General features: G+C 47.4%; 1 protein-coding gene across 1 annotated transcript in view; it reads left to right on the forward strand.

Annotated features, from left to right (window-relative positions):
* ITGA11 (integrin subunit alpha 11) overlaps positions 1-22,119 on the forward strand; it is a 603,504-nt gene that overhangs the window by 314,145 nt on the left and 267,240 nt on the right. Inside the window, exons 12-13 of the mRNA XM_078683461.1 lie at positions 16,824-16,972; positions 19,246-19,386. Of these exons, the coding sequence (XP_078539587.1) occupies positions 16,824-16,972; positions 19,246-19,386 (290 nt within the window). The remainder of the gene's footprint in view (positions 1-16,823; positions 16,973-19,245; positions 19,387-22,119) is intronic.

Here is a 22,119-nt window from a genome sequence, read left to right on the forward strand (position 1 = left end):
TGGCGCCGGCGGTGAGGGGGGATGGGCAAAATGGCTCGTGCTGCAGGTCCGTAAGCGTCTGCCCGCCAACCGCGGTGTCCCCGCCAGGCGTAGAGCAACAGGCATCTTAGGGGCTCCGGGCGTCCGCACAGAAGTCCGATGTGTCGGGCGGGTTGTCAGTGCGCGGCAGAAGGAAGTTGCCGCGCGCGCCAGCCAGTCAGCGTTTCAGGCCACCGCCTCAGGAGAAGCACCGGTCTCGCGCAGTAGAGCGCGGCCAGCCTCAGCAGCACAGCAGACCCAGGGGCAGTGCCGGTGAAACTTGCACGGTTGATAGCCAGCTCGCGCGTGGCCCCAGGGGTCCCAGACTTGGACCGAGTGTAGGCAAAAAGTCTCGGCACAGGTGCAGCCACTTCTGGGCACGATAGCTCTCCAGCAAGTAAGGATCAGTGGAGGATAATTGTATCAGGGAACGGGAGCCACGCAATCAGGCGGCCATTCCGTGTGTGCGCCCTCTAGCGCCCAAAGGCGATCATTTTATTCTGATAAGTTTCTTGGGGGGAAACAATCTATGCGCCTCTATCTATGCACCTTAAAAATTGAAACATTTAGAAATTGTTTCTTTAAAAAAAAAAAAATTTGATTGAAAATTTACTGTGTAAACACTATAATACATTCGAATCAACAATAACCTTGGGAATTTGTACCTGGGAGAGAGTCAGTTCAGGTCAACAGCTTGTGGTGGGCTGCTGAGGTGAGTGTAGGTCACTGGATGCATTCATGCACGTCACCACGTGCGTTGGTGCGTGCCTTGCGCTAACAACATTACAGTTTACAAGTCTGCCATGGGCGGGCTCTGCATGATAAATGTTTGCAGGGGCGAGATTGGTAGCACTTTTGCGCGCTACCAGATTGACGGCCCCTGACCCAAACGTGAAGGTACACTTTTAAAATAGGCTCAGTGGTGCGTGCAATGCAGTAGCATTTACACACACTGGGCAATCAAGGCTTAGTTATGCTGCGCATCGCACTTGGTGGCCAATGATCATTTAGTGTCGTGTTGATACTGCTGAGGCGCCGCCCAGCCACCCCCAAAATAGTGCCGCCTGGGGACGGACCACCCCCCTCCCCCCTACCTACGCCGGTGGGTGTGTCCTGCGCACAACTTTCAAGACAATTCTTTTAACAACCTCTGCTGCCATTCCAGTAAGAAGAATCATCAACGATTCCTTAACTACTGGCATATTTCCAGATGAACTCAAAAAGTCATACATACGCCCTTTACTGAAGAAAACAAACTTGGACCCGCTGAACCCCGTCAACTATAGACCCATTACAAATGGAACTTTCCTGGGCAAACTGATAGGAAGAGCAGCGTTCGCCCAGATGTCACAATTCATTGAAGAGAATGACATACTTTCAGATTTCTAAACAGGATTCCGTCCGGGAAGAGGCACTGAATCTTCCCTCCTTGCCATCTGGGATGACCTAAAGAATACAGTTGACCGCAACGGAGTTGCTGCGCTACTCCTCTTGGACCTCTCAGCTGCCTTTGACACGGTTGACCATGACACTCTGAAACAAAGACTTTATGAAGACGGCATAGAGGGAACTGCTCTAGACTGGATCGCGTCCTACCTTCGAAACAGAACTAATGTCATCCACACCCCACCTTTCTCATCCAAACCGTACTCCACAAAAGCAGGGGTCCCTCAAGGTTCTATCATCTCGCCCATGCTTTTCAACATCTACATGAAGTCTTTACCAGTACTGACCAAAAAATTTCACCTCACGTGCTACAACTATGCAGATGACACGCAAATACTCCTTCAACTGGAATGCCCCGAAGACATTGGAAAATCACCAATTTTCAGCTGTCTCAGAGCCGTGGATCAGTGGATGACTTGGAGCCATCTCAAATTGAATTCTTCAAAAACTGAAATACTCACGTGTGGCGATTGGAAAAATTACACCCCGCTTGCCGCATGGCCTGATGAAAATGGGATCGTGCCTAAAGTATCGAAGGAAGTAAGAAACCTCAGAATGACCATGGACTCCAAGCTGTCGATGAATGTCTAAGTAAATAAACAAGCAAGATCAAGCTTTGCTACTATAAAAACGCTGCGACGAATTTTCCCTCATTTGGGATTTCCACACAAGGTCCAAGCTACCATCTCCCTTGTTCTATCCAAAGTCGATTACGCCAATAGCCTCTACCATGGATCACCTTTAACGACCATGAAAAGACTACAACGGATTCAGAACTCGGCTGCCAGACTACTCTTGCATATCAAACCACAAGACCACATCTCCCCTGCCTTGAAAGCCCTGCATTGGTTACCGGTTGCCAGAAGATCCACGTTCAAGCTGCTTTGTATTACCCACAAAGCAATACATGGAATAGGACCACTCTTCATCAGGAATAAAATCACCAAACACATTCAACAAAGGTACCTACGCTCGCCTCAAAATCCCACCATACAAGAAAAAAACAATGGGTGGCACATCCTTCTCTGTTCAAGCAGCCAAAATATGGAACTCTTTACCCCCCAACATAAGATCCACCGACAACCACCTTATCTTCAGAAAACTACTCAAGATCTGGCTCTTCCCCACATAAGCACCATACAGAAATAGAAATTTACAGCATATCCCTCTGTATATAAGCATTTGTTTTCACTATGGATATGCACCTATCTTTGTGTATTACTTTATAAAACATGTAAAACAATTATGTTGTTAAGAGAAGAAAAAAATAATAATAATAATCATCAATGAATAAAAATCATTTTTGGTCATTTTTGGTCTACATGTACATACTTCCATTGTACATCTATGTACCTTCCATGTACTTGGATCTGTGTGTCTGTTACTTTTCTCCTGAAAAAGCATATCCAATGCACTACCCTATCTCTCATCCTGTGCCTCTATCAATATATTTAATCTAAATATTCTTACTTTTTTATGTATCCATATACTTTTAATGTACTTATGGATCTATATACTTATCTCTTTCTTCTAATTTAGCATTTCCAATGCACTAGCCTATTTCTCAGCCTATACGTCACTCAATATATCTTCTAGCCCAACTTCTGACTCCTCTCAAACTTCTTTCTACTACTCCTTCTAATGCACTACCCAATCTCTCATCCTATAGATCTATCAATATATCCTCTACATCCACTCTCTCATTTATCCCAAACCCCATACCACTACTATGATCGCCAAAATAACCTTTTCTAGACTCTCTCCTGCTCTACCCCTCCTTGCATCATCTGACACCTCTTTTTACAATCTCTCCCCTCTGACTCCTTCCCTCCAAAGCTCCTTTTTACTCATCCAAAAGCCTCTTCCTACTGCTAAGACTTAAAAAAAATCCTTCACTCTTTTATCCCTCCACTATCCTTTTTCAATAAAAATTAACAGACTAACATGTTTCACTTCTCAAATTCCATATTCCATATTCAACTATACTAATATACTGCCCAAATAACTGAATAACATATCTACTACTCAAATTACTTCATATTTATACTATACTAATTTTCAACACTAATCCTTTATGGGTTCCAGAGTGGCGTGCTACTCGCCAGAAAAGCGCTTCAACGCCCATCAGGGGTAACAAGTGCTATATGAATGCAAATCTTTCTTCCCCTTTTATCCATTCGCTATCCTTCTCACTCCAAGTAACAGACTAATATCCACCACTGAAATTACCTCATATTTCACCATATTAATTCACCACTAATCCTCTATAGGCTCCCTGAATAGCATGCGTCAACAAGCGAGTGATAAATAAATACTAACCTTTGTCCTACTCTAGCCTTCTGCTATCATTCCAAATCCAAATAACTGATGAACCTATCCACCACTTAAAATGTACTTGCATGTTTCACTATACTAATTCAACAATAATCCGCTGTGGGTCCCGGAGTAGCGTGCTACCCGCCGAAAAAGCGCTTCAATGCCTCGTCAGGGGTAGTAAGCGCTATATAAATGCAATTACAATACAATACAATACAAAGGACAGAGAGAGTGAGAAGAAGAGAGGGGGAGAGAGAGAGTAGAAAAGAGGGGGAGAGAGAGAGAGAAGAGAGGGGAGAGAGAGAGAGAGAGAGATAAAGAGAGCATGAGAGAGCGAGAGAGAGAGAAGAAGAGAGGCAAAGAGAGAGAGAGAAGAAGAAGAGAGGGGAAAGAGAGAGAGAGAGAGAGAAGAAGAGAGGGGGAGAGAGAGGGAGAGAAGAAGAGAGGGGGACAGAGAGGGAGAGAAGAAGAGAGGGGGAGTGAGATAGAGAGGGAGAGAAGAAGAGAGGTGGACAGAGAGAGAGAGTGCCGCCCTTGCGCAACCAGGCCACACTTCTCACCTGTTGCCACCGGTGTGTCTCCAACCAATTGCGGGTATGTGTAGCAGTACACCAGGTCACACATCAGAGTCAGAGCCGTCATCTGAAGCAGAGTCCAGATACATGACTGGTACAGTACACACACCTGCACAAGACAACTTGGCCCGCCCGCCCATGCACACCCAGGCAGAGGCACCCCAGCCCCTCCCGCCGCCCATCGGAGCATGCCCGCCCATGCACACCCAGGCCTAACTGCTCACCTTCCGCCACCGGCATGTTGGCAAGAGATCCCACCACGTGCCGCTGCAAGCCACAAGCCCAGGGCCAGCGGACATGGCACCCTCCACACCATGCAGCCACGCTGCGCAGGCCACCAGGTCTTACATCTGGTGCTGGGTCTTGATTATTCCATGACATAGGACATACCAGTGCACCTGGCACCATCGCAGGCTGCACACCCGCTCAGCCCAATGGGTGCCACTAACTCTGTGATCCCGGAAGTGTGACCACGTAATGGTAGGTCCGCGCCGCCCGCTGGCTCTGGCCTACACTGCTTTCCAGCAGGGCACACACAACCTGAGATGTCCAGACCGCCGGGACGCTGCATCATCACTCAGTAGCTTAAGGTGACACTGACTCAGTGCACCAAAAGTCACCCTCCCGTGGCGGGGTGCCTGTGCCGGCCGCAATACTCCGGGTGCCACTAACCCTGTTCAACCCCAGTCAGCGTCCTGTGGTGGGGTGCCTGTGCCGGCCGCAAGACCTCAGGTGCCACGAACCCTGTGCAATCCCAGCCAGTGCCACGTGGTGGTAGGCTGGTGCTGGCCGCAAGGCCTCAGGTGCCACGAAGCCTGCGCACAACAATTCATGGGCCCTTTAGGATCGAGCACCGTGGAGCGTCCGTCATCCAGTCACCACCGGCAGAAGGGAATGTGACGTCGTCTGCCCCTTATGTTGGCAGAGTCACATGGCCTGTGATGCCTGTGCCTGACGGGTGTGGTGTGCGTGCAAACCTGCCCTCAGGTAGTGGCTGTGACATGCTGACAACTAGACCAGTGACCTGCACACCACCAGCGAGTATGCCTGTGACAGGCAGCAATGAGGCCCCCCCTCGGAGTGTTAGCGGAGTGGTCTTGCCTGCCGTACACCGGACCAGTGCAGGGCTTGCAACATTGACTCATGGGCCCTGGGCGTGGGTCAGTCCATCCAGATAAGGAAGTGGCTGATGCATGTGTCCCTGTTGTGGTGTCCACGGGACCCATTACACAAAAAGCTACGTAGCACCCTCTGACTGGCATCCCACAGGATAAACATCATTGACGCAAGGGAAATCACTGTCTCCACATTCATCCACACATACATATATGAATGATGAAAGACATGACACAGCAGTGCGTCACTGGATGTTTATTGCACATCCAGTGCAGTACTGCAGCTGGAGCGGTACAGGGCAATACCGAGCACACGACACAATATGGTCCCGTGGAGGGCCAGCCAGAGTCCATCCGGGGATGACAAGTACTGCAGAAGAGGAAGGGTACAGTCCACGGTCTGGTCGCCGTGTCATTGGTCATCAAACAGGTTGTTGCAGTTCATGTCGCTGTCTAAGGTGAGTGCATCTGAGTGAATCAGGGGTCAGTGGAAGATCATGAGGCCATGTGCGGGACCAAGCAGAAACAGGCCAGGTGACAGAAATGAATGCTACTGAGTCCTTCTGATCAGCGGCCCATCCACGTCCTCGTCCCCGATGTGTGCTCTGCCCCACCTGTGGGTGTTGCTGTACCGGCTGAGGCACTGTGTGCCACTGACACATGAGGGGCCAGAGGAGGATTGTCAGCCGCACTGTGTCCCACTGACACATCAGGTGCTGGAGTGGACTGGCCTGCTGCACTTGGAGGCACTGACACACCAGGTGGCGGAGATGTGGATGGTGTGGGGGCAGCAGCATTCATTATCGCCACACCTTGTGGCAGCACTGCAATGATGAGGATCTGCAGGGCATGGTAGATCCCAGCTACATTCCGCTGATGTGCAGCTGTGGCTGCCATCCTTTCCTCCTCCATCCGCACCATGTCCTCCATGAGCCTCCGCATGTGTGCCAGCGCACGGCTGGTATCGCTGGAGCCACTCTGAGCGGACAGGTGTTCTTCTCTCTGCATCATGACTCCAGCAATGTCAGTCAGGGCTCGTTGGAGACCATGGAGTGGGCCTACACACCCAAGGATGGCGTCAAGTTTCGTTGCCATGATGCTCAGCCGTCTCCCTGTGGCACTCCAGCACACAGCGTTGGAAGGCCATGTGTTGTTCCTGGGGGTCTTGGGAGAGTGCTGGGGCTATGGGTGTCTCCTGCTGGGTGGTTTGGGTAGTGGGTGGGGTCTCCTCGATGCACCTTAGCGGCCCTGATCCTGGAGGTGAGTGGCAGATGAGGTCAATGATGTCTTGGATGGTTTGGGTGTTGATGCTGGTTATGTCCCCCTCGTCATCAGTGAAGAGAGGCTGAGACTGCTCTGCAGGAGTTGTTGACAGTGCCCCTGCGATGTGAAGGGGAGATGGTGTATTACAATGTGTCCACATGTATGTAGCCGCATGGTACATGTTGACATTCAGACAGCATGGCATTGTACATTGTGACAGTCTGTAGATCTGGGCGAGGACCCAGAGTCATTGAGGGTGTGCACTGTGCTCTGCTTGATTGTGCATGTGTTCAACTGTGCCCATCTCCACCCGTCCCCCCAGTACTTGGTGGTCACTCACCCTGTTGTACCATATTCCATTTTTGGTGCCCAATGACACATTGGAGGTGATGAACAGTTGTTGAGGGTGTTCCATCACCTCCGTGACTAGGATCCTGTTCGACTGTGGACTGAACTTCGTCTTCCTCTTCTTCTTGTCCTTGCCCTTCCCTGTCCCCTAGGTCCCGGGCTGGTCGTCTGGGGGGCTTGTGGGGTTGCGTTTGTCCTCTGCGCCTGCTCCGGCTGCCTCCATGGTGCTTGGGTGTTTGTCAGTTTGTGTTTGGGTGTTTTTTCTACTTTTATGGTGATTTTTCCTGCCTGCCAGGTGTGTGTAGCAGGCCTGATGCTGCTTATCGTGGATTTCCTCATCAGCTTTGGCCCATCACAGTTTTTTGGGTGTTCGGGTTTGTGTTTTTGTCTCCATCGAGGTGGTTGTATCGCGGACATTGTCTGCGGTTTCGCCAGACTATTGCATGCTACCGCCTTGTTGTAAATTCCACGTTATCATGGGGTTATTTTCCTGCGATAGACTGCGATGTTGAAAGTTGCGTTACGCTACTCTTGCGGTAGTTATCACACGCTCTTGTGAATATACCCCTGAAACTTTAATACTATTAGTGCATGTCAGCTGAAAAACCACCAGAATCCTAGAACAAACTTTATTCTCTCAGAATAATTGGACTAAACAGACCCACCCTTCCTCAGTAACCCGAAGGTGAGTGCCAATAAAGGCTCCATACTGAGTCCCCAGGAACTTGCATAAAAACAATGCACAGTCTGAATGTTGCCTTGCAGCTCTATCAACAATAGAGTTATACAACAAGTACAATACAGTACAATACACAGTTGCCGGAGCCATGTAGGCTGCAGCCGCGTTCATATTTAAAATGCTATTTAAATACAACCCTTTACTTTTTCTTAAAGATACAGCACGTTTTATAGGTATGTTTTCATATTTACTAAAAGCAGGTTTTGTTACATTTAATCAAAATTACATTTTATTCAGCGTTCCAATGTTTATGTTGGTTTTCTAAACTTTAGCCGTATAGTATTGTAAAAAGTGTAGCTCATGATGGTTGACTGTTGGCGTCTAATATCATCATCATATAATCCTCAAATTATCAAAAACCTACTTTACCTCATGTGTGCTACAGATATACTAAGTTGAGATAAGCAACTGTGTGCAACAACCAAAATAAACTTAAATATTGACCATGCCGCTCAGACAACCACTGTTGGTGCGCTCATCTAAGCTGCAGAAAACCTGGGAAACCAGAGGTGGTGACGGACGGAGAGTTGACAATACAAACACTCACCCCCAGTCAACTGATCTGGGTTTAATCCATCACCGTTCTTTAGCTCACTCCGCCACCCCAGTTCAGATATGGCCATATGCAAATCAGTCTGACCCTGTGCCTCATGGGAACAGTCCAGCCTGAACTGCCAAGCCATGTCTTCCCTGGACCGGAATCAAGCTTCCCAGGACCGGTTTCTGGCATTACAGCCGTCTTCAGCCGGGCTTGCTTGACTCCAGTGGCAAAGTGAGCAAGGGACTCACGTCTGAGCATACCCTGCCAACTTAGGGCGAACAAAGAAAAACCAAAGGTGGTGGTGGACGGAGCGCTGACAATACAAACACTCACCCCCAGTCAACAGATCTGGGTTTAATCCATCACCGTTCTTTAGCTCACTCCGCCACCCCAGTTCAGACATGGCCATATGCAAATCAGTCTGACCCTGTGCCTCATGGGAACAGTCCAGCCCGAACTGCCAAGCCATGTCTTCCCTGGACCGGAATCAAGCTTCCCAGGACCGGTTTCTGGCATTACAGCCGTCTTCAGCCGGGCTTGCTTGACTCCAGTGGCAAAGTGAGCAAGGGACTCATGTCTGAGCATACCCTGCCAACTTAGGGCAAACAAAGAAAAACTAAAGGTGGTGATGGACGGAGCGTTGACAATAGAAACACTCACCCCCAGTCAACTGATCTGGGTTTAATCCATCACCGTTCTTTAGCTCACTCCGCCACCCCAGTTCAGACATGGCCATATGCAAATCAGTCTGACCCTGTGCCTCATGGGAACAGTCCAGCCCGAACTGCCAAGCCATGTCTTCCCTGGACCGGAATCAAGCTTCCCAGGACCGGTTTCTGGCATTACAGCCGTCTTCAGCCGGGCTTGCTCGACTCCAGTGGCAAAGTGAGCAAGGGACTCACGTCTGACCATACCCTGCCAACTTAGGGCGAACAAAGAAAAACCAAAGGTGGTGATGGACGGAGCGTTGACAATACAAACACTCACCCCCAGTCAACGGATCTGGGTTTAATCCATCACCGTTCTTTAGCTCACTCCGCCACCCCAGTTCAGACATGGCCATATGCAAATCAGTCTGACCCTGTGCCTCATGGGAACAGTCCAGCCCGAACTGCCAAGCCATGTCTTCCCTGGACCGGAATCAAGCTTCCCAGGACCGGTTTCTGGCATTACAGCCGTCTTCAGCCGGGCTTGCTCGACTCCAGTGGCAAAGTGAGCAAGGGACTCACGTCTGAGCATACCCTGCCAACTTAGGGCGAACAAAGAAAAACCAAAGGTGGTGATGGACGGAGCGTTGACAATACAAACACTCACCCCCCAGTCAACTGATCTGGGTTTAATCCATCACCGTTCTTTAGCTCACTCCGCCACCCCAGTTCAGACATGGCCATATGCAAATCAGTCTGACCCTGTGCCTCATGGGAACAGTCCAGCCCGAACTGCCAAGCCATGTCTTCCCTGGACCGGAATCAAGTTTCCCAGGACCAGTTTCTGGCATTACAGCCGTCTTCAGCCGGGCTTGCTTGACTCCAGTGGCAAAGTGAGCAAGGGACTCACGTCTGAGCATACCCTGCCAACTTAGGGCGAACAAAGAAAAACCAAAGGTGGTGATGGACGGAGCGTTGACAATACAAACACTCACCCCCCAGTCAACTGATCTGGGTTTAATCCATCACCGTTCTTTAGCTCACTCCGCCACCCCAGTTCAGACATGGCCATATGCAAATCAGTCTGACCCTGTGCCTCATGGGAACAGTCCAGCCCGAACTGCCAAGCCATGTCTTCCCTGGACCGGAATCAAGTTTCCCAGGACCGGTTTCTGGCATTACAGCCGTCTTCAGCCGGGCTTGCTTGACTCCAGTGGCAAAGTGAGCAAGGGACTCACGTCTGAGCATACCCTGCCAACTTAGGGCAAACAAAGAAAAACTAAAGGTGGTGATGGACGGAGCGTTGACAATACAAACACTCACCCCCAGTCAACTGATCTGGGTTTAATCCATCACCGTTCTTTAGCGCACTCCGCCACCCCAGTTCAGACATGGCCATATGCAAATCAGTCTGACCCTGTGCCTCATGGGAACAGTTAGCCCGAACTGCCAAGCCATGTCTTCCCTGGACCGGAATCAAGCTTCCCAGGACCGGTTTCTGGCATTACAGCCGTCTTCAGCCGGGCTTGCTTGACTCCAGTGGCAAAGTGAGCAAGGGACTCACGTCTGAGCATACCCTGCCAACTTAGGGCGAACAAAGGAAAACCAAAGGTGGTGATGGACGGAGCGTTGACAATACAAACACTCACCCTCAGTCAACTGATCTGGGTTTAATCCATCACCGTTCTTTAGTTCACTCCGCCACCCCAGTTCAGACATGGCCATATGCAAATCAGTCTGACCCTGTGCCTCATGGGAACAGTTAGCCCGAACTGCCAAGCCATGTCTTCCCTGGACCGGAATCAAGCTTCCCAGGACCGGTTTCTGGCATTACAGCCGTCTTCAGCCGGGCTTGCTTGACTCCAGTGGCAAAGTGAGCAAGGGACTCACGCCTGAGCATACCCTGCCAACTTAGGGCGAACAAAGAAAAACCAAAGGTGGTGATGGACGGAGCGTTGACAATACAAACACCCACCCCCAGTCAACTGATCTGGGTTTAATCCATCACCGTTCTTTAGCTCACTCCGCCACCCCAGTTCAGATATGGCCATATGCAAATCAGTCTGACCCTGTGCCTCATGGGAACAGTCCAGCCTGAACTGCCAAGCCATGTCTTCCCTGGACCGGAATCAAGCTTCCCAGGACCGGTTTCTGGCATTACAGCCGTCTTCAGCCGGGCTTGCTTGACTCCAGTGGCAAAGTGAGCAAGGGACTCACGTCTGAGCATACCCTGCCAACTTAGGGCGAACAAAGAAAAACCAAAGGTGGTGGTGGACGGAGCGCTGACAATACAAACACTCACCCCCAGTCAACTGATCTGGGTTTAATCCATCACCGTTCTTTAGCTCACTCCGCCACCCCAGTTCAGACATGGCCATATGCAAATCAGTCTGACCCTGTGCCTCATGGGAACAGTCCAGCCCGAACTGCCAAGCCATGTCTTCCCTGGACCGGAATCAAGCTTCCCAGGACCGGTTTCTGGCATTACAGCCGTCTTCAGCCGGGCTTGCTTGACTCCAGTGGCAAAGTGAGCAAGGGACTCATGTCTGAGCATACCCTGCCAACTTAGGGCAAACAAAGAAAAACGAAAGGTGGTGATGGAGGGAGCGTTGACAATAGAAACACTCACCCCCAGTCAACTGATCTGGGTTTAATCCATCACCGTTCTTTAGCTCACTCCGCCACCCCAGTTCAGACATGGCCATATGCAAATCAGTCTGACCCTGTGCCTCATGGGAACAGTCCAGCCCGAACTGCCAAGCCATGTCTTCCCTGGACCGGAATCAAGCTTCCCAGGACCGGTTTCTGGCATTACAGCCGTCTTCAGCCGGGCTTCCTCGACTCCAGTGGCAAAGTGAGCAAGGGACTCACGTCTGACCATACCCTGCCAACTTAGGGCGAACAAAGAAAAACCAAAGGTGGTGATGGACGGAGCATTGACAATACAAACACTCACCCCCAGTCAACGGATCTGGGTTTAATCCATCACCGTTCTTTAGCTCACTCCGCCACCCCAGTTCAGACATGGCCATATGCAAATCAGTCTGACCCTGTGCCTCATGGGAACAGTCCAGCCTGAACTGCCAAGCCATGTCTTCCCTGGACCGGAATCAAGCTTCCCAGGACCGGTTTCTGGCATTACAGCCGTCTTCAGCCGGGCTTGCTCGACTCCAGTGGCAAAGTGAGCAAGGGACTCACGTCTGAGCATACCCTGCCAACTTAGGGCGAACAAAGAAAAACCAAAGGTGGTGATGGACGGAGCGTTGACAATACAAACACTCACCCCCCAGTCAACTGATCTGGGTTTAATCCATCACCGTTCTTTAGCTCACTCCGCCACCCCAGTTCAGACATGGCCATATGCAAATCAGTCTGACCCTGTGCCTCATGGGAACAGTTAGCCCGAACTGCCAAGCCATGTCTTCCCTGGACCGGAATCAAGCTTCCCAGGACCGGTTTCTGGCATTACAGCCGTCTTCAGCCGGGCTTGCTTGACTCCAGTGGCAAAGTGAGCAAGGGACTCACGTCTGAGCATACCCTGCCAACTTAGGGCGAACAAAGGAAAACCAAAGGTGGTGATGGACGGAGCGTTTTCAATACAAACACTCACCCTCAGTCAACTGATCTGGGTTTAATCCATCACCGTTCTTTAGTTCACTCCGCCACCCCAGTTCAGACATGGCCATATGCAAATCAGTCTGACCCTGTGCCTCATGGGAACAGTTAGCCCGAACTGCCAAGCCATGTCTTCCCTGGACCGGAATCAAGCTTCCCAGGACCGGTTTCTGGCATTACAGCCGTCTTCAGCCGGGCTTGCTTGACTCCAGTGGCAAAGTGAGCAAGGGACTCACGTCTGAGCATACCCTGCCAACTTAGGGCGAACAAAGGAAAACCAAAGGTGGTGATGGACGGAGCGTTTTCAATACAAACACTCACCCTCAGTCAACTGATCTGGGTTTAATCCATCACCGTTCTTTAGTTCACTCCGCCACCCCAGTTCAGACATGGCCATATGCAAATCAGTCTGACCCTGTGCCTCATGGGAACAGTTAGCCCGAACTGCCAAGCCATGTCTTCCCTGGACCGGAATCAAGCTTCCCAGGACCGGTTTCTGGCATTACAGCCGTCTTCAGCCGGGCTTGCTTGACTCCAGTGGCAAAGTGAGCAAGGGACTCACGCCTGAGCATACCCTGCCAACTTAGGGCGAACAAAGAAAAACCAAAGGTGGTGATGGACGGAGCGTTGACAATACAAACACCCACCCCCAGTCAACTGATCTGGGTTTAATCCATCACCGTTCTTTAGCTCACTCCGCCACCCCAGTTCAGACATGGCCATATGCAAATCAGTCTGACCCTGTGCCTCATGGGAACAGTCCAGCCCGAACTGCCAAGCCATGTCTTCCCTGGACCGGAATCAAGCTTCCCAGGACCGGTTTCTGGCATTACAGCCGTCTTCAGCCGGGCTTGCTTGACTCCAGTGGCAAAGTGAGCAAGGGACTCACGTCTGAGCATACCCTGCCAACTTAGGGCAAACAAAGAAAAACCAAAGGTGGTGATGGACGGAGCGTTGACAATACAAACACTCACCCCCAGTCAACTGATCTGGGTTTAATCCATCACCGTTCTTTAGCTCACACCGCCACCCCAGTTCAGACATGGCCATATGCAAATCAGTCTGACCCTGTGCCTCATGGGAACAGTCCAGCCCGAACTGCCAAGCCATGTCTTCCCTGGACCGGAATCAAGCTTCCCAGGACCGGTTTCTGGCATTACAGCCATCTTCAGCCGGGCTTGCTTGACTCCGGTGGCAAAGTGAGCAAGGGACTCACGTCTGAGCATACCATGCCAACTTAGGGCGAACAAAGAAAAACCAAAGGTGGTGATGGACGGAGCGTTGACAATACAAACACTCACCCCCAGTCAACTGATCTGGGTTTAATCCATCACCGTTCTTTAGCTCACTCCGCCACCCCAGTTCAGACATGGCCATATGCAAATCAGTCTGACCCTGTGCCTCATGGGAACAGTCCAGCCCGAACTGCCAAGCCATGTCAGAAAACCTGCCACTCTGAAAAACCACCAGGTGCAAACCAACAACCTTAGCACTATCACCCCCTGCCCCTCACTCCTTTCCTGCGGAGTTTTTAATCTAATTCACATAAAATTCACTTAGTTACAGGGTTCAGTGAGTCTTCTCAGCCTACCAATTCCCTCTGCTTGAAGAATTTTTACTCTGCACTAACGACTCAGGGGCACATGCATCAAACATTTTTATCTTCACAAACGCGCTGATTTGCATAATCGACCCATTTGTGAATGCCAAAACTGCTTTTCTGATGAAGCAAACTATATTTTGCGATTCAGTAACCTGTTACCGAATCGTAAAATGGGTTTGAGATCCGGTATTAGGAAGGGGCGTGTTTAGGGGAGCCCTTTCTAATACCGAATCACATCGGTATGCATGAATGTTTTGCGATCGAAATGCGGTCGCAAACCATTTGCATTTTACCACCTACTTCAAGTAGGTGGTAACCCATTCACAAATGGGAAGGGGTCCCCAAGGCACCCCTTTCCCTTTGTGAATGTTTGGGAAAGCATTTTTTAAGAGCAGGCAATGATTCGCAATTAGGGAATCGCAAAACGGTGTCTTGATGCACCTGGTCCCCAGTACCTTATTGACTAATATATTTCTAGTAATATCTGTGACTTATCTCAACTTGTGTGTGAGTATCCATGAATTTCCAGCAATAACTCACCTTGGTGAATCGGACCCTAAGAGGGAGGTCACTTTTCTGAGTAAGGCTCACATCCTGCTTGAGAACAAACAATCTCACTCGAGCCTCGAACTGAGGCGTGGTCCTGCTGTCTCTCAAATAAGGAGAACTTCAAATGATTTTGAACACTTTTCCTTCCCCCATGACTTAAATGATTAGATTCAATCAATTGAGCAAATCTGTGTATCAAACATCTAAGAAACTATAACTAGGTATGTGTGAATCAGTACCGTGCAGGGGATTGATAACATATCAGAAACATCTGGCTGCCGTGTACCAGCAACCAGGATTACACATTAAACCAGATCGCGATCTTACACATCAGGTGGAATTAAGTGAAAAAAGATCTGGATTCCATTACTATATATCCTTAAATTTCCATTGAGAGTAAACAGTTCATTAAAATTGTAATCAATTCAATTTATATTTATCAAATACCTGAGCCATGTGCCATGTTTCAAAATCGAACCCTTAAGTAATCACATCAATATAGACAGCCTGATAGCTTCGTGTTGTTTGGGCAGCATCTACTTTTTTATTTTGACTCCCTGTTCTCGAAGTCACAGAAGTATACTAAGTCTTTCCTCTTTCAATGCTCTAGGAGTGGTTGATCTTGGTGAAAGAACAGTTTCTTCTTTAGTTCTCAACTATAGCGTGTGTGTTCATGAGGTACCTAGTGGAGCTGCTTTCGTCCTCAGAATCCCTTGTCGTTGATGTCACCATTGGTGTACATGAACTCTCTACAAGGTGAAACATTTGAGGAGGGGTCTTACTCCCTCGCGATAGCTTCTTTAAGGCAAGGGCTTTTCGGGCCGGATGTATCAAAGGGTTTTACCCATTCTGTGTCTATGGGAAAATGTGTTCATACATACGGCCCTTCGTCCCTACCTGGAAGGTCTGTAGTCAGTCACGTGGTATAATTGCAAACGTTGTGATCGGGTTGAGTGAGCGGGTTGGGTCTTAGGAACAAGAGATATGGTCAACCAAAGTTGAACTTCGGAGTGGTGTCAGAAGTGCGCTTTGACTGGAAGGGTGGTGCATAGTCACTTTTCGCTTTTGAGTTTGATGAATAGAACTGTTCTTTCACACTTGCAGATTCCAAAGCATGAAATGTTCGTTTGTCAGTCAACCATTAAGAGTGCCTCTGTTCAATACTTTAATTCAAGTTGCAGGTACTTGTTGAAACTTATCCAAAATGGTAGGATGGCTTTCATTGGTGAATTTTCATTGGTCTGTCCATTGATTTTTAACAAACAGAGACATTCAGATACGTGTCTGAGACTTCTTAGTGTAGAGGTGTGTGAATCTCCAGTTTTCCTCCTATAATAGAGCCTCAGCAAGCTCCATCTTTTGAAATTCTTGACTGACCTGATGGCCAATCAGTCGAGGGTATACCAGCTCACTGTGGTCGATGTCAGGGCGAGGCATGTGCCAGTGGTTTGTTTTTTCCCATGACCACAGTGTGACTCATGGTGAACCTGGACAAGAAAGCAGGAACATTTCGCTGATGTGCAGAGGAAAAAACGTGCACATCAGCAACATTATTTGTTTTACTGTAGCCTTGTCAAGCCCTCTAGTGGGATGGCAGGCTGCTCACCAGATTCTAAATGCGCCCTGAGACTCTTGGTCGAGTGAGTTACACCTTTTGAACTTCCTGTAAATTTGAAGTAACAGTATCGCATTGACTTTCTCTTCTGAGATGATCTAGGACATTGGGGAAGAAAAGACTACCCTAAGGGTGCTCAACTGAAGGCTCAGAGGGTTGGGTTGAGACCACCAAGGTGAAACTGGCTCTTGCGAATGTTTAGGAGGTTGCCGAATGTGTTCAACGTAGTTTGATTGAAATGGGGTTGCCACACACAGACCTACTGAAGAGAGTTTATTGTAAAATAGGAAGAATTTGCTCTTTCTTTTTCTTGCTGTAAATGTATTTTTTTATTTGAAACATCCTGAGGGAGAATGGTGGGAGCGTAGAGTGGGGATACCTTTTCATGTGCATGTCTGCCTAGGCTGATCAGCGCCTGTCTCTCTATCCGCAGGTTACACAGTCACATCAGCAGTGACCAGGAAACATGCCAGGGTGTACGTGGCGGGAGCACCCAGGTTCAACCACACTGGCAAAGTCATCATTTTTACAATGCACAACAACGAGAACCTCACCATTCACCAGTCCCTGAAAGCAGAGCAGGTAATATGGGTACAGAGACATACCTGTAAAATGAGGAAGGTGACGTCTTTGTAACACTGGCACGGGGCAAACATGTGTGTCTGTTATAAGTGAGTGTCAGGCTTAGAACCACTTTTTTTTAAACTATTTTTTTATTGATTTAACAGTCATTTAGAACATCGTTTCATAAGCATCATACAGAATAGTACATATTCTACTATTTACTAGGTCCAATGCACAGGTTGGCAACCCTCCCCCATTCCCCACTTTAAATGTTACAAATGTCGGAGTTGTACACATGTTTAACATCACCCTGCGTAATCAATTCCTATTCAGTATCCCCTATATGCCTCCCACGGTCCCCAAATCTTGTCCCATTTCTTAGGGCATCCCCTGGCTCTATATATTACTTTCTCGGGCACCAGAGCACCAATCAAGATTCTCTTGCCACTTCCTTATGTCTGGAGATCTGTTTGAACCCCATTTTTTCGCTATGTTCCTTTGCGCCACCATTGCAGCTATTCTAAGCCAAATAATTGTGTACTTGGGCCACTTTACTTCGCCCGTCACACATAATACGAGCCGTCGTTGTTCCACCGGAATCTCTGAGTCAGTGACATTAGACATAATTTATGTCACCTCCTTTCAGAGTTAATGTGCAAAACTACATTCCAAGATAATGTGAAAAATTGATCCGATCTCGCCACACCCTCTCGCACAATACCTGGATATACCATGGGCTTGGAACCATTCTTGTTCCATATGGCAAGGGGCTCTGCCCATCCATGTAATTCACAGATAAGGGGTCAGTGGCATCCTTCCAACACACACCCACATTGGCATGATATCATCTTTGTAGCAAAAAGACAAGTGGCAAAGCACGAGCCCTAAAACTAAAGGGCAAAGGTCACAAAGATGCTTTTGTCATACACAAAAAAGCGCCAAGACCAGTTATACTGGTGATGAACAGAATGCAGTTCCTAGCACCTAGGCATCCTTATAACAAAAAGGAAAATGCGACCAATATATAATACACTAAAGTGGCCTCGAGAGAGCCTTTTAAAGTCCGACAGTGGGCACGATGCCAGCCCTCTAACATATGAAAGGAGACCCGAATATATCACAGTGACATAAAAAAGGCAACACATTGCAACTCCTGTAACTCACAGGGAAAGTGCAAGGATATGCCATTTTGACACGAGTCACACATTGAAACCTGCAGCACACAGAAAGAGGCCATGTCTTCCCTATGGTGCTCAGAGGGTGTACACAGTGCCGTCACTAAATCTCACTGTATGGGAAAGAGTGGCATCCAGGGATACACAAGTAAGTGGAATGGTGCCATTCTTGTCTCACATGATACTTACTATTCCAACTCCAGTCCCTGCAACAGTAGGGAAAGCGCTGGACGTACGTAACGGCGTAACGACTTGCATTGTAAATGGAATGCGTGGTTCAGACGCATGCGCTCTTCCTCCAGCATTGCCTTTCACGTTGTTCGACGGTCGTGTTATTTGCTTTTTTTCCTCTACAACACACAAACAAAAGCACCGGGCCATCTCTGTAACAGATAAAGGCCACACAGAGAGGTCCATGTAGTTTGTAGTCAAAGGGCCTTCGTCATTTCTCTAGTCCACTGAGGGGGGCACACTGACATCTGATCCATGCATTTACTAATATTGCTTCTGTAGAACTGTTTGATACATTCACCACTTTCTCTGGGAGACTGTTCACCAGATCAATTACCTATCTCTTTATGGAATATTATTACATTCATCGCCTCCCCTAGAAAGCTGTTTCACACATCCATCACCTTTTCTGGGGCTACTCCATGTTGTTGCCTCTTGCTTTTGAAGTCTGTTCCATCCGTGAATCTCCTCCCCTACAAGACTATACTGGGCATACATAATTCCTGTAGAAGATTTTACACACATTAATTTCCTCATTCAGTACTCAGAATTCAGTTGTCACCTCGGCTGATAATTTTCGATGACTCCACCACTTCGTCTGAGGGCTGTTCCACACATCTACCCAACTTCTTAGGCTCATCCACCAGTCGTTAAGTGAACGAAAGCTTCCTGGAATGCCTTTTATTCTGTAAAGATATTTTCAGTACAGTCAATATAGTGTAGCTATTGCAGTGCACTTAGGTGTGCCAGGCTTGCACCAGTGGTATTTGTCTGCAGTGCACATGCAGGAGCGCACCTCGCTGGAGCCAACGACTGCTGAATCGCTGCACGGTAGCTCCAGTGTCTTTATGCCCCACTGACTGGTCTTTTTTCTGTTTTTCCTAGATTGGATCCTATTACGGAAGTGAAATTGACTCTGTTGACGTTAACGGCGATGGGATAACAGACGTCCTATTGGTGGGAGCTCCGATGTACTTCAGCGAGGGCAGAGAAAGAGGCAAGGTGTATGTGTACATCTTAAGAGAGGTAATCCCAATGCCTCTCGCCTATTTGCTGTGGGGCTTTTGACATTATGCGGAGGGTTAGCAAGATGTTTGTGTGTATCATTGGGAGTGCATGTTCAAGCTTATCGTAGATTTTGGATGCTCCAAGGGATGAGGGTTGTATGTACATCAGTTCTGTACATTAAGTGTGTTTTTGAGCTATTTTTCTATATTGAGCGAAAACCTCACTGAGAAACAAGGAACCCACAATCACATTCGTTGTTAGCACAAGATCGTTTAAACTTTAAGTTGTTTTGTAGGTGGATAGCTACAATCATTTTTAGGTTGCTTGTTTGAGATACTGGTGCAATGAGCCAACATATAAACTCCTTTTGCTAATGATTTGAAGGAATGTATGACGTTACAACGCATACATTTACATCGCAGTTTTTACATTGCAACATCCTTTACAACGCATTCCATAACATCGCATGACACTACATCGCATTTTTAAGAAACTACCTTTACAACGCATTCCATTACATTGCATTATACCTTTACAACGCATACCATTACAATGCATACCATTACATTGCATTTAAGGTAAGTATTGGACAGTATAGGGGTAAAAATTACTATTCTAACTCCAGGGGGTGCAACAGTAGGGTAAGTATTGGATATGTAGGGGTAAAAATTACTATTTAACTCCAGGGGGTGCAACAGTAGGGTAAGTGTTGGATAGTGTAGGGGTAAAAATTACTATTCTAACTCCAGGGGGTGCAACAGTAGGGTAAGTGTTGGATAGTGTAAGGGTAAAAATGACTATTCTAGCTCCATGGGGAACAACAGTAGGGTACGTTTTGGATAGTGTAGGGGTACTATGCGTTGTAGTGGTATGAGTTGTAATGCCTTTGTTGTAGTAGCATGCGATGTAGTGTCATGCTATGTAGTGTCATGTGTTGTAATGCCTGCGTTGTAGTGGCATGCGCTGTAAAGGATGTTGCGATGTAATGACTGTGTTGTAATTGTTGTGCGATGTAGTGGTTGCGTTGTAAAGGATGTTTCCCGATTTGAAGGGCCAGGAACAGGTGAGTTGTACGAATGTCTGAAACTTGGAGCTCTGGTTGATGATGGAGCCTGGTAGGGTATTCGAATCATGCTGTATTGTTGTACTGTGCCATAGATAGTTCCTTGTGCAGTGGTTGACAGCATGAAGGGACTTTCAAGTTTCAAGCCAATGCAGTCTGATCAGATTTTGTTTGGTGTTTTGTGTTTTATTATTTCAATTTGGTGTCATACATATTATCATCTTGATTTGGTGTTAAGTAGATTATCTTCTTGGATGGGTGTGATATGGTGATTGTATTTTAATGACACATAGGTTATCATCTTGGTGTTGTGCCATATGCATTAGTAGCTTGTTTGGAGCGTGTTGCATTCTTGTCTTAGTAGATGGTCATAAAGGTTGTCTTTTTAAATTGGTGGGATGCAAGGTTTCATTTTGTTTATGTGTTATAAAAGTTATTGCTTTATTCGGTTTCATAAAGTGTATATTATGACCTTGACTTGGTGTGATGTAGATTGTCATTTTGGTTGATGCAATTTGTTTTGTTACCTTCCTTTAAAGTTATGATGTTTTTGGTGTGGTGTAATGGACGTTTTTGTCTTCTTTTGGAGCTATGTGTTTTGTCTGTGTTTATTGGACATTGTATATCAGCTGAAGAGCTTGCCTGTAACTTCGAAGCAGGTTGTGTCTCCGCTGCATGAGCAGGAGCCTGTCTTTCAGTTCCCTAGGCGATGAACGTTGTTTTAGGATTCTCTATGGAGAAGGTATTCTTTAAATGGTGTTGGTTTTGAAAAGTGGAATCTGGAGGCTAAGTGGGTCTTTTGTGTTTATGTAGGTGTTAAGGTCCAGACATGTGTGAGGCTTTGGATAAAATATCAAAGAATAGGCGTGTGTTGTCTGTAAGAAGCCTTCCTTTAACAAAACCAGATTGCTCAGTGCCCAGCAAATCAGGCATGAGAGATTCTAATCGCAATGCTAGCGCTTTCGAATTTCTTTATAATCAATATTAACCAGGGATATGGGTCAATAATTCTTACAATATTGGGGATCTTTACCATCGTTAGGGATTAGGCAAATAATAGCGTCAGAAAGAGAACCAGCAGATGCACCAGACTGCAAAAAAGAAAGTATAAGGGTATGCAATTTTGGGATCAATAAGGACACAAAGTGAGAAAAGAATTCAACAGTGAGACCGTCTGGACCAGGAGCTTTATCCATTTTGAGGATTTTTAGGGCAGCGTGAAGTTCCTTTTGTGTAATATCCAATTCTAAACGGGAAAGATCTGGACGTGCTTCAGGTGGATAATGAATTTTGGATAAGAACTGGGATGTAGAGTGATCAGAAGAAAGGGTTTCAGATGTGTATAGTGTTTTATAAAATTGAAGGAATTCATTTAAGATCTCATCATCCTTGAACTTTAATGAGTTGTCAGTACCAGAAATAGACTCTATGTTAAGCTTGTTTTGTTTAACTTTTAAATAATTAGCTAACAATTTTCCAGCTTTATTTTGGCCACCGTAAAATTTTGCACTAGATTTAAGTAGATAATTTGAAGCATTATTGGTGGTGTCTTTATTAAATTGAAATTTAATCTTTATGAGCTCGGATAAGCAATCTTTAGATTTGGAAGAGTAATAGGAGTGTTCCAATTTTTTGATCTAATAAAGCATTTGTGCCCTGCTGAGCTTTCTTGCGTTTGTTGGAGACAA

This window comes from Lissotriton helveticus, chromosome 3_1 (genome assembly GCF_964261635.1).
Source record: "Lissotriton helveticus chromosome 3_1, aLisHel1.1, whole genome shotgun sequence".
Lineage (NCBI taxonomy): Eukaryota > Metazoa > Chordata > Amphibia > Caudata > Salamandridae > Lissotriton > Lissotriton helveticus.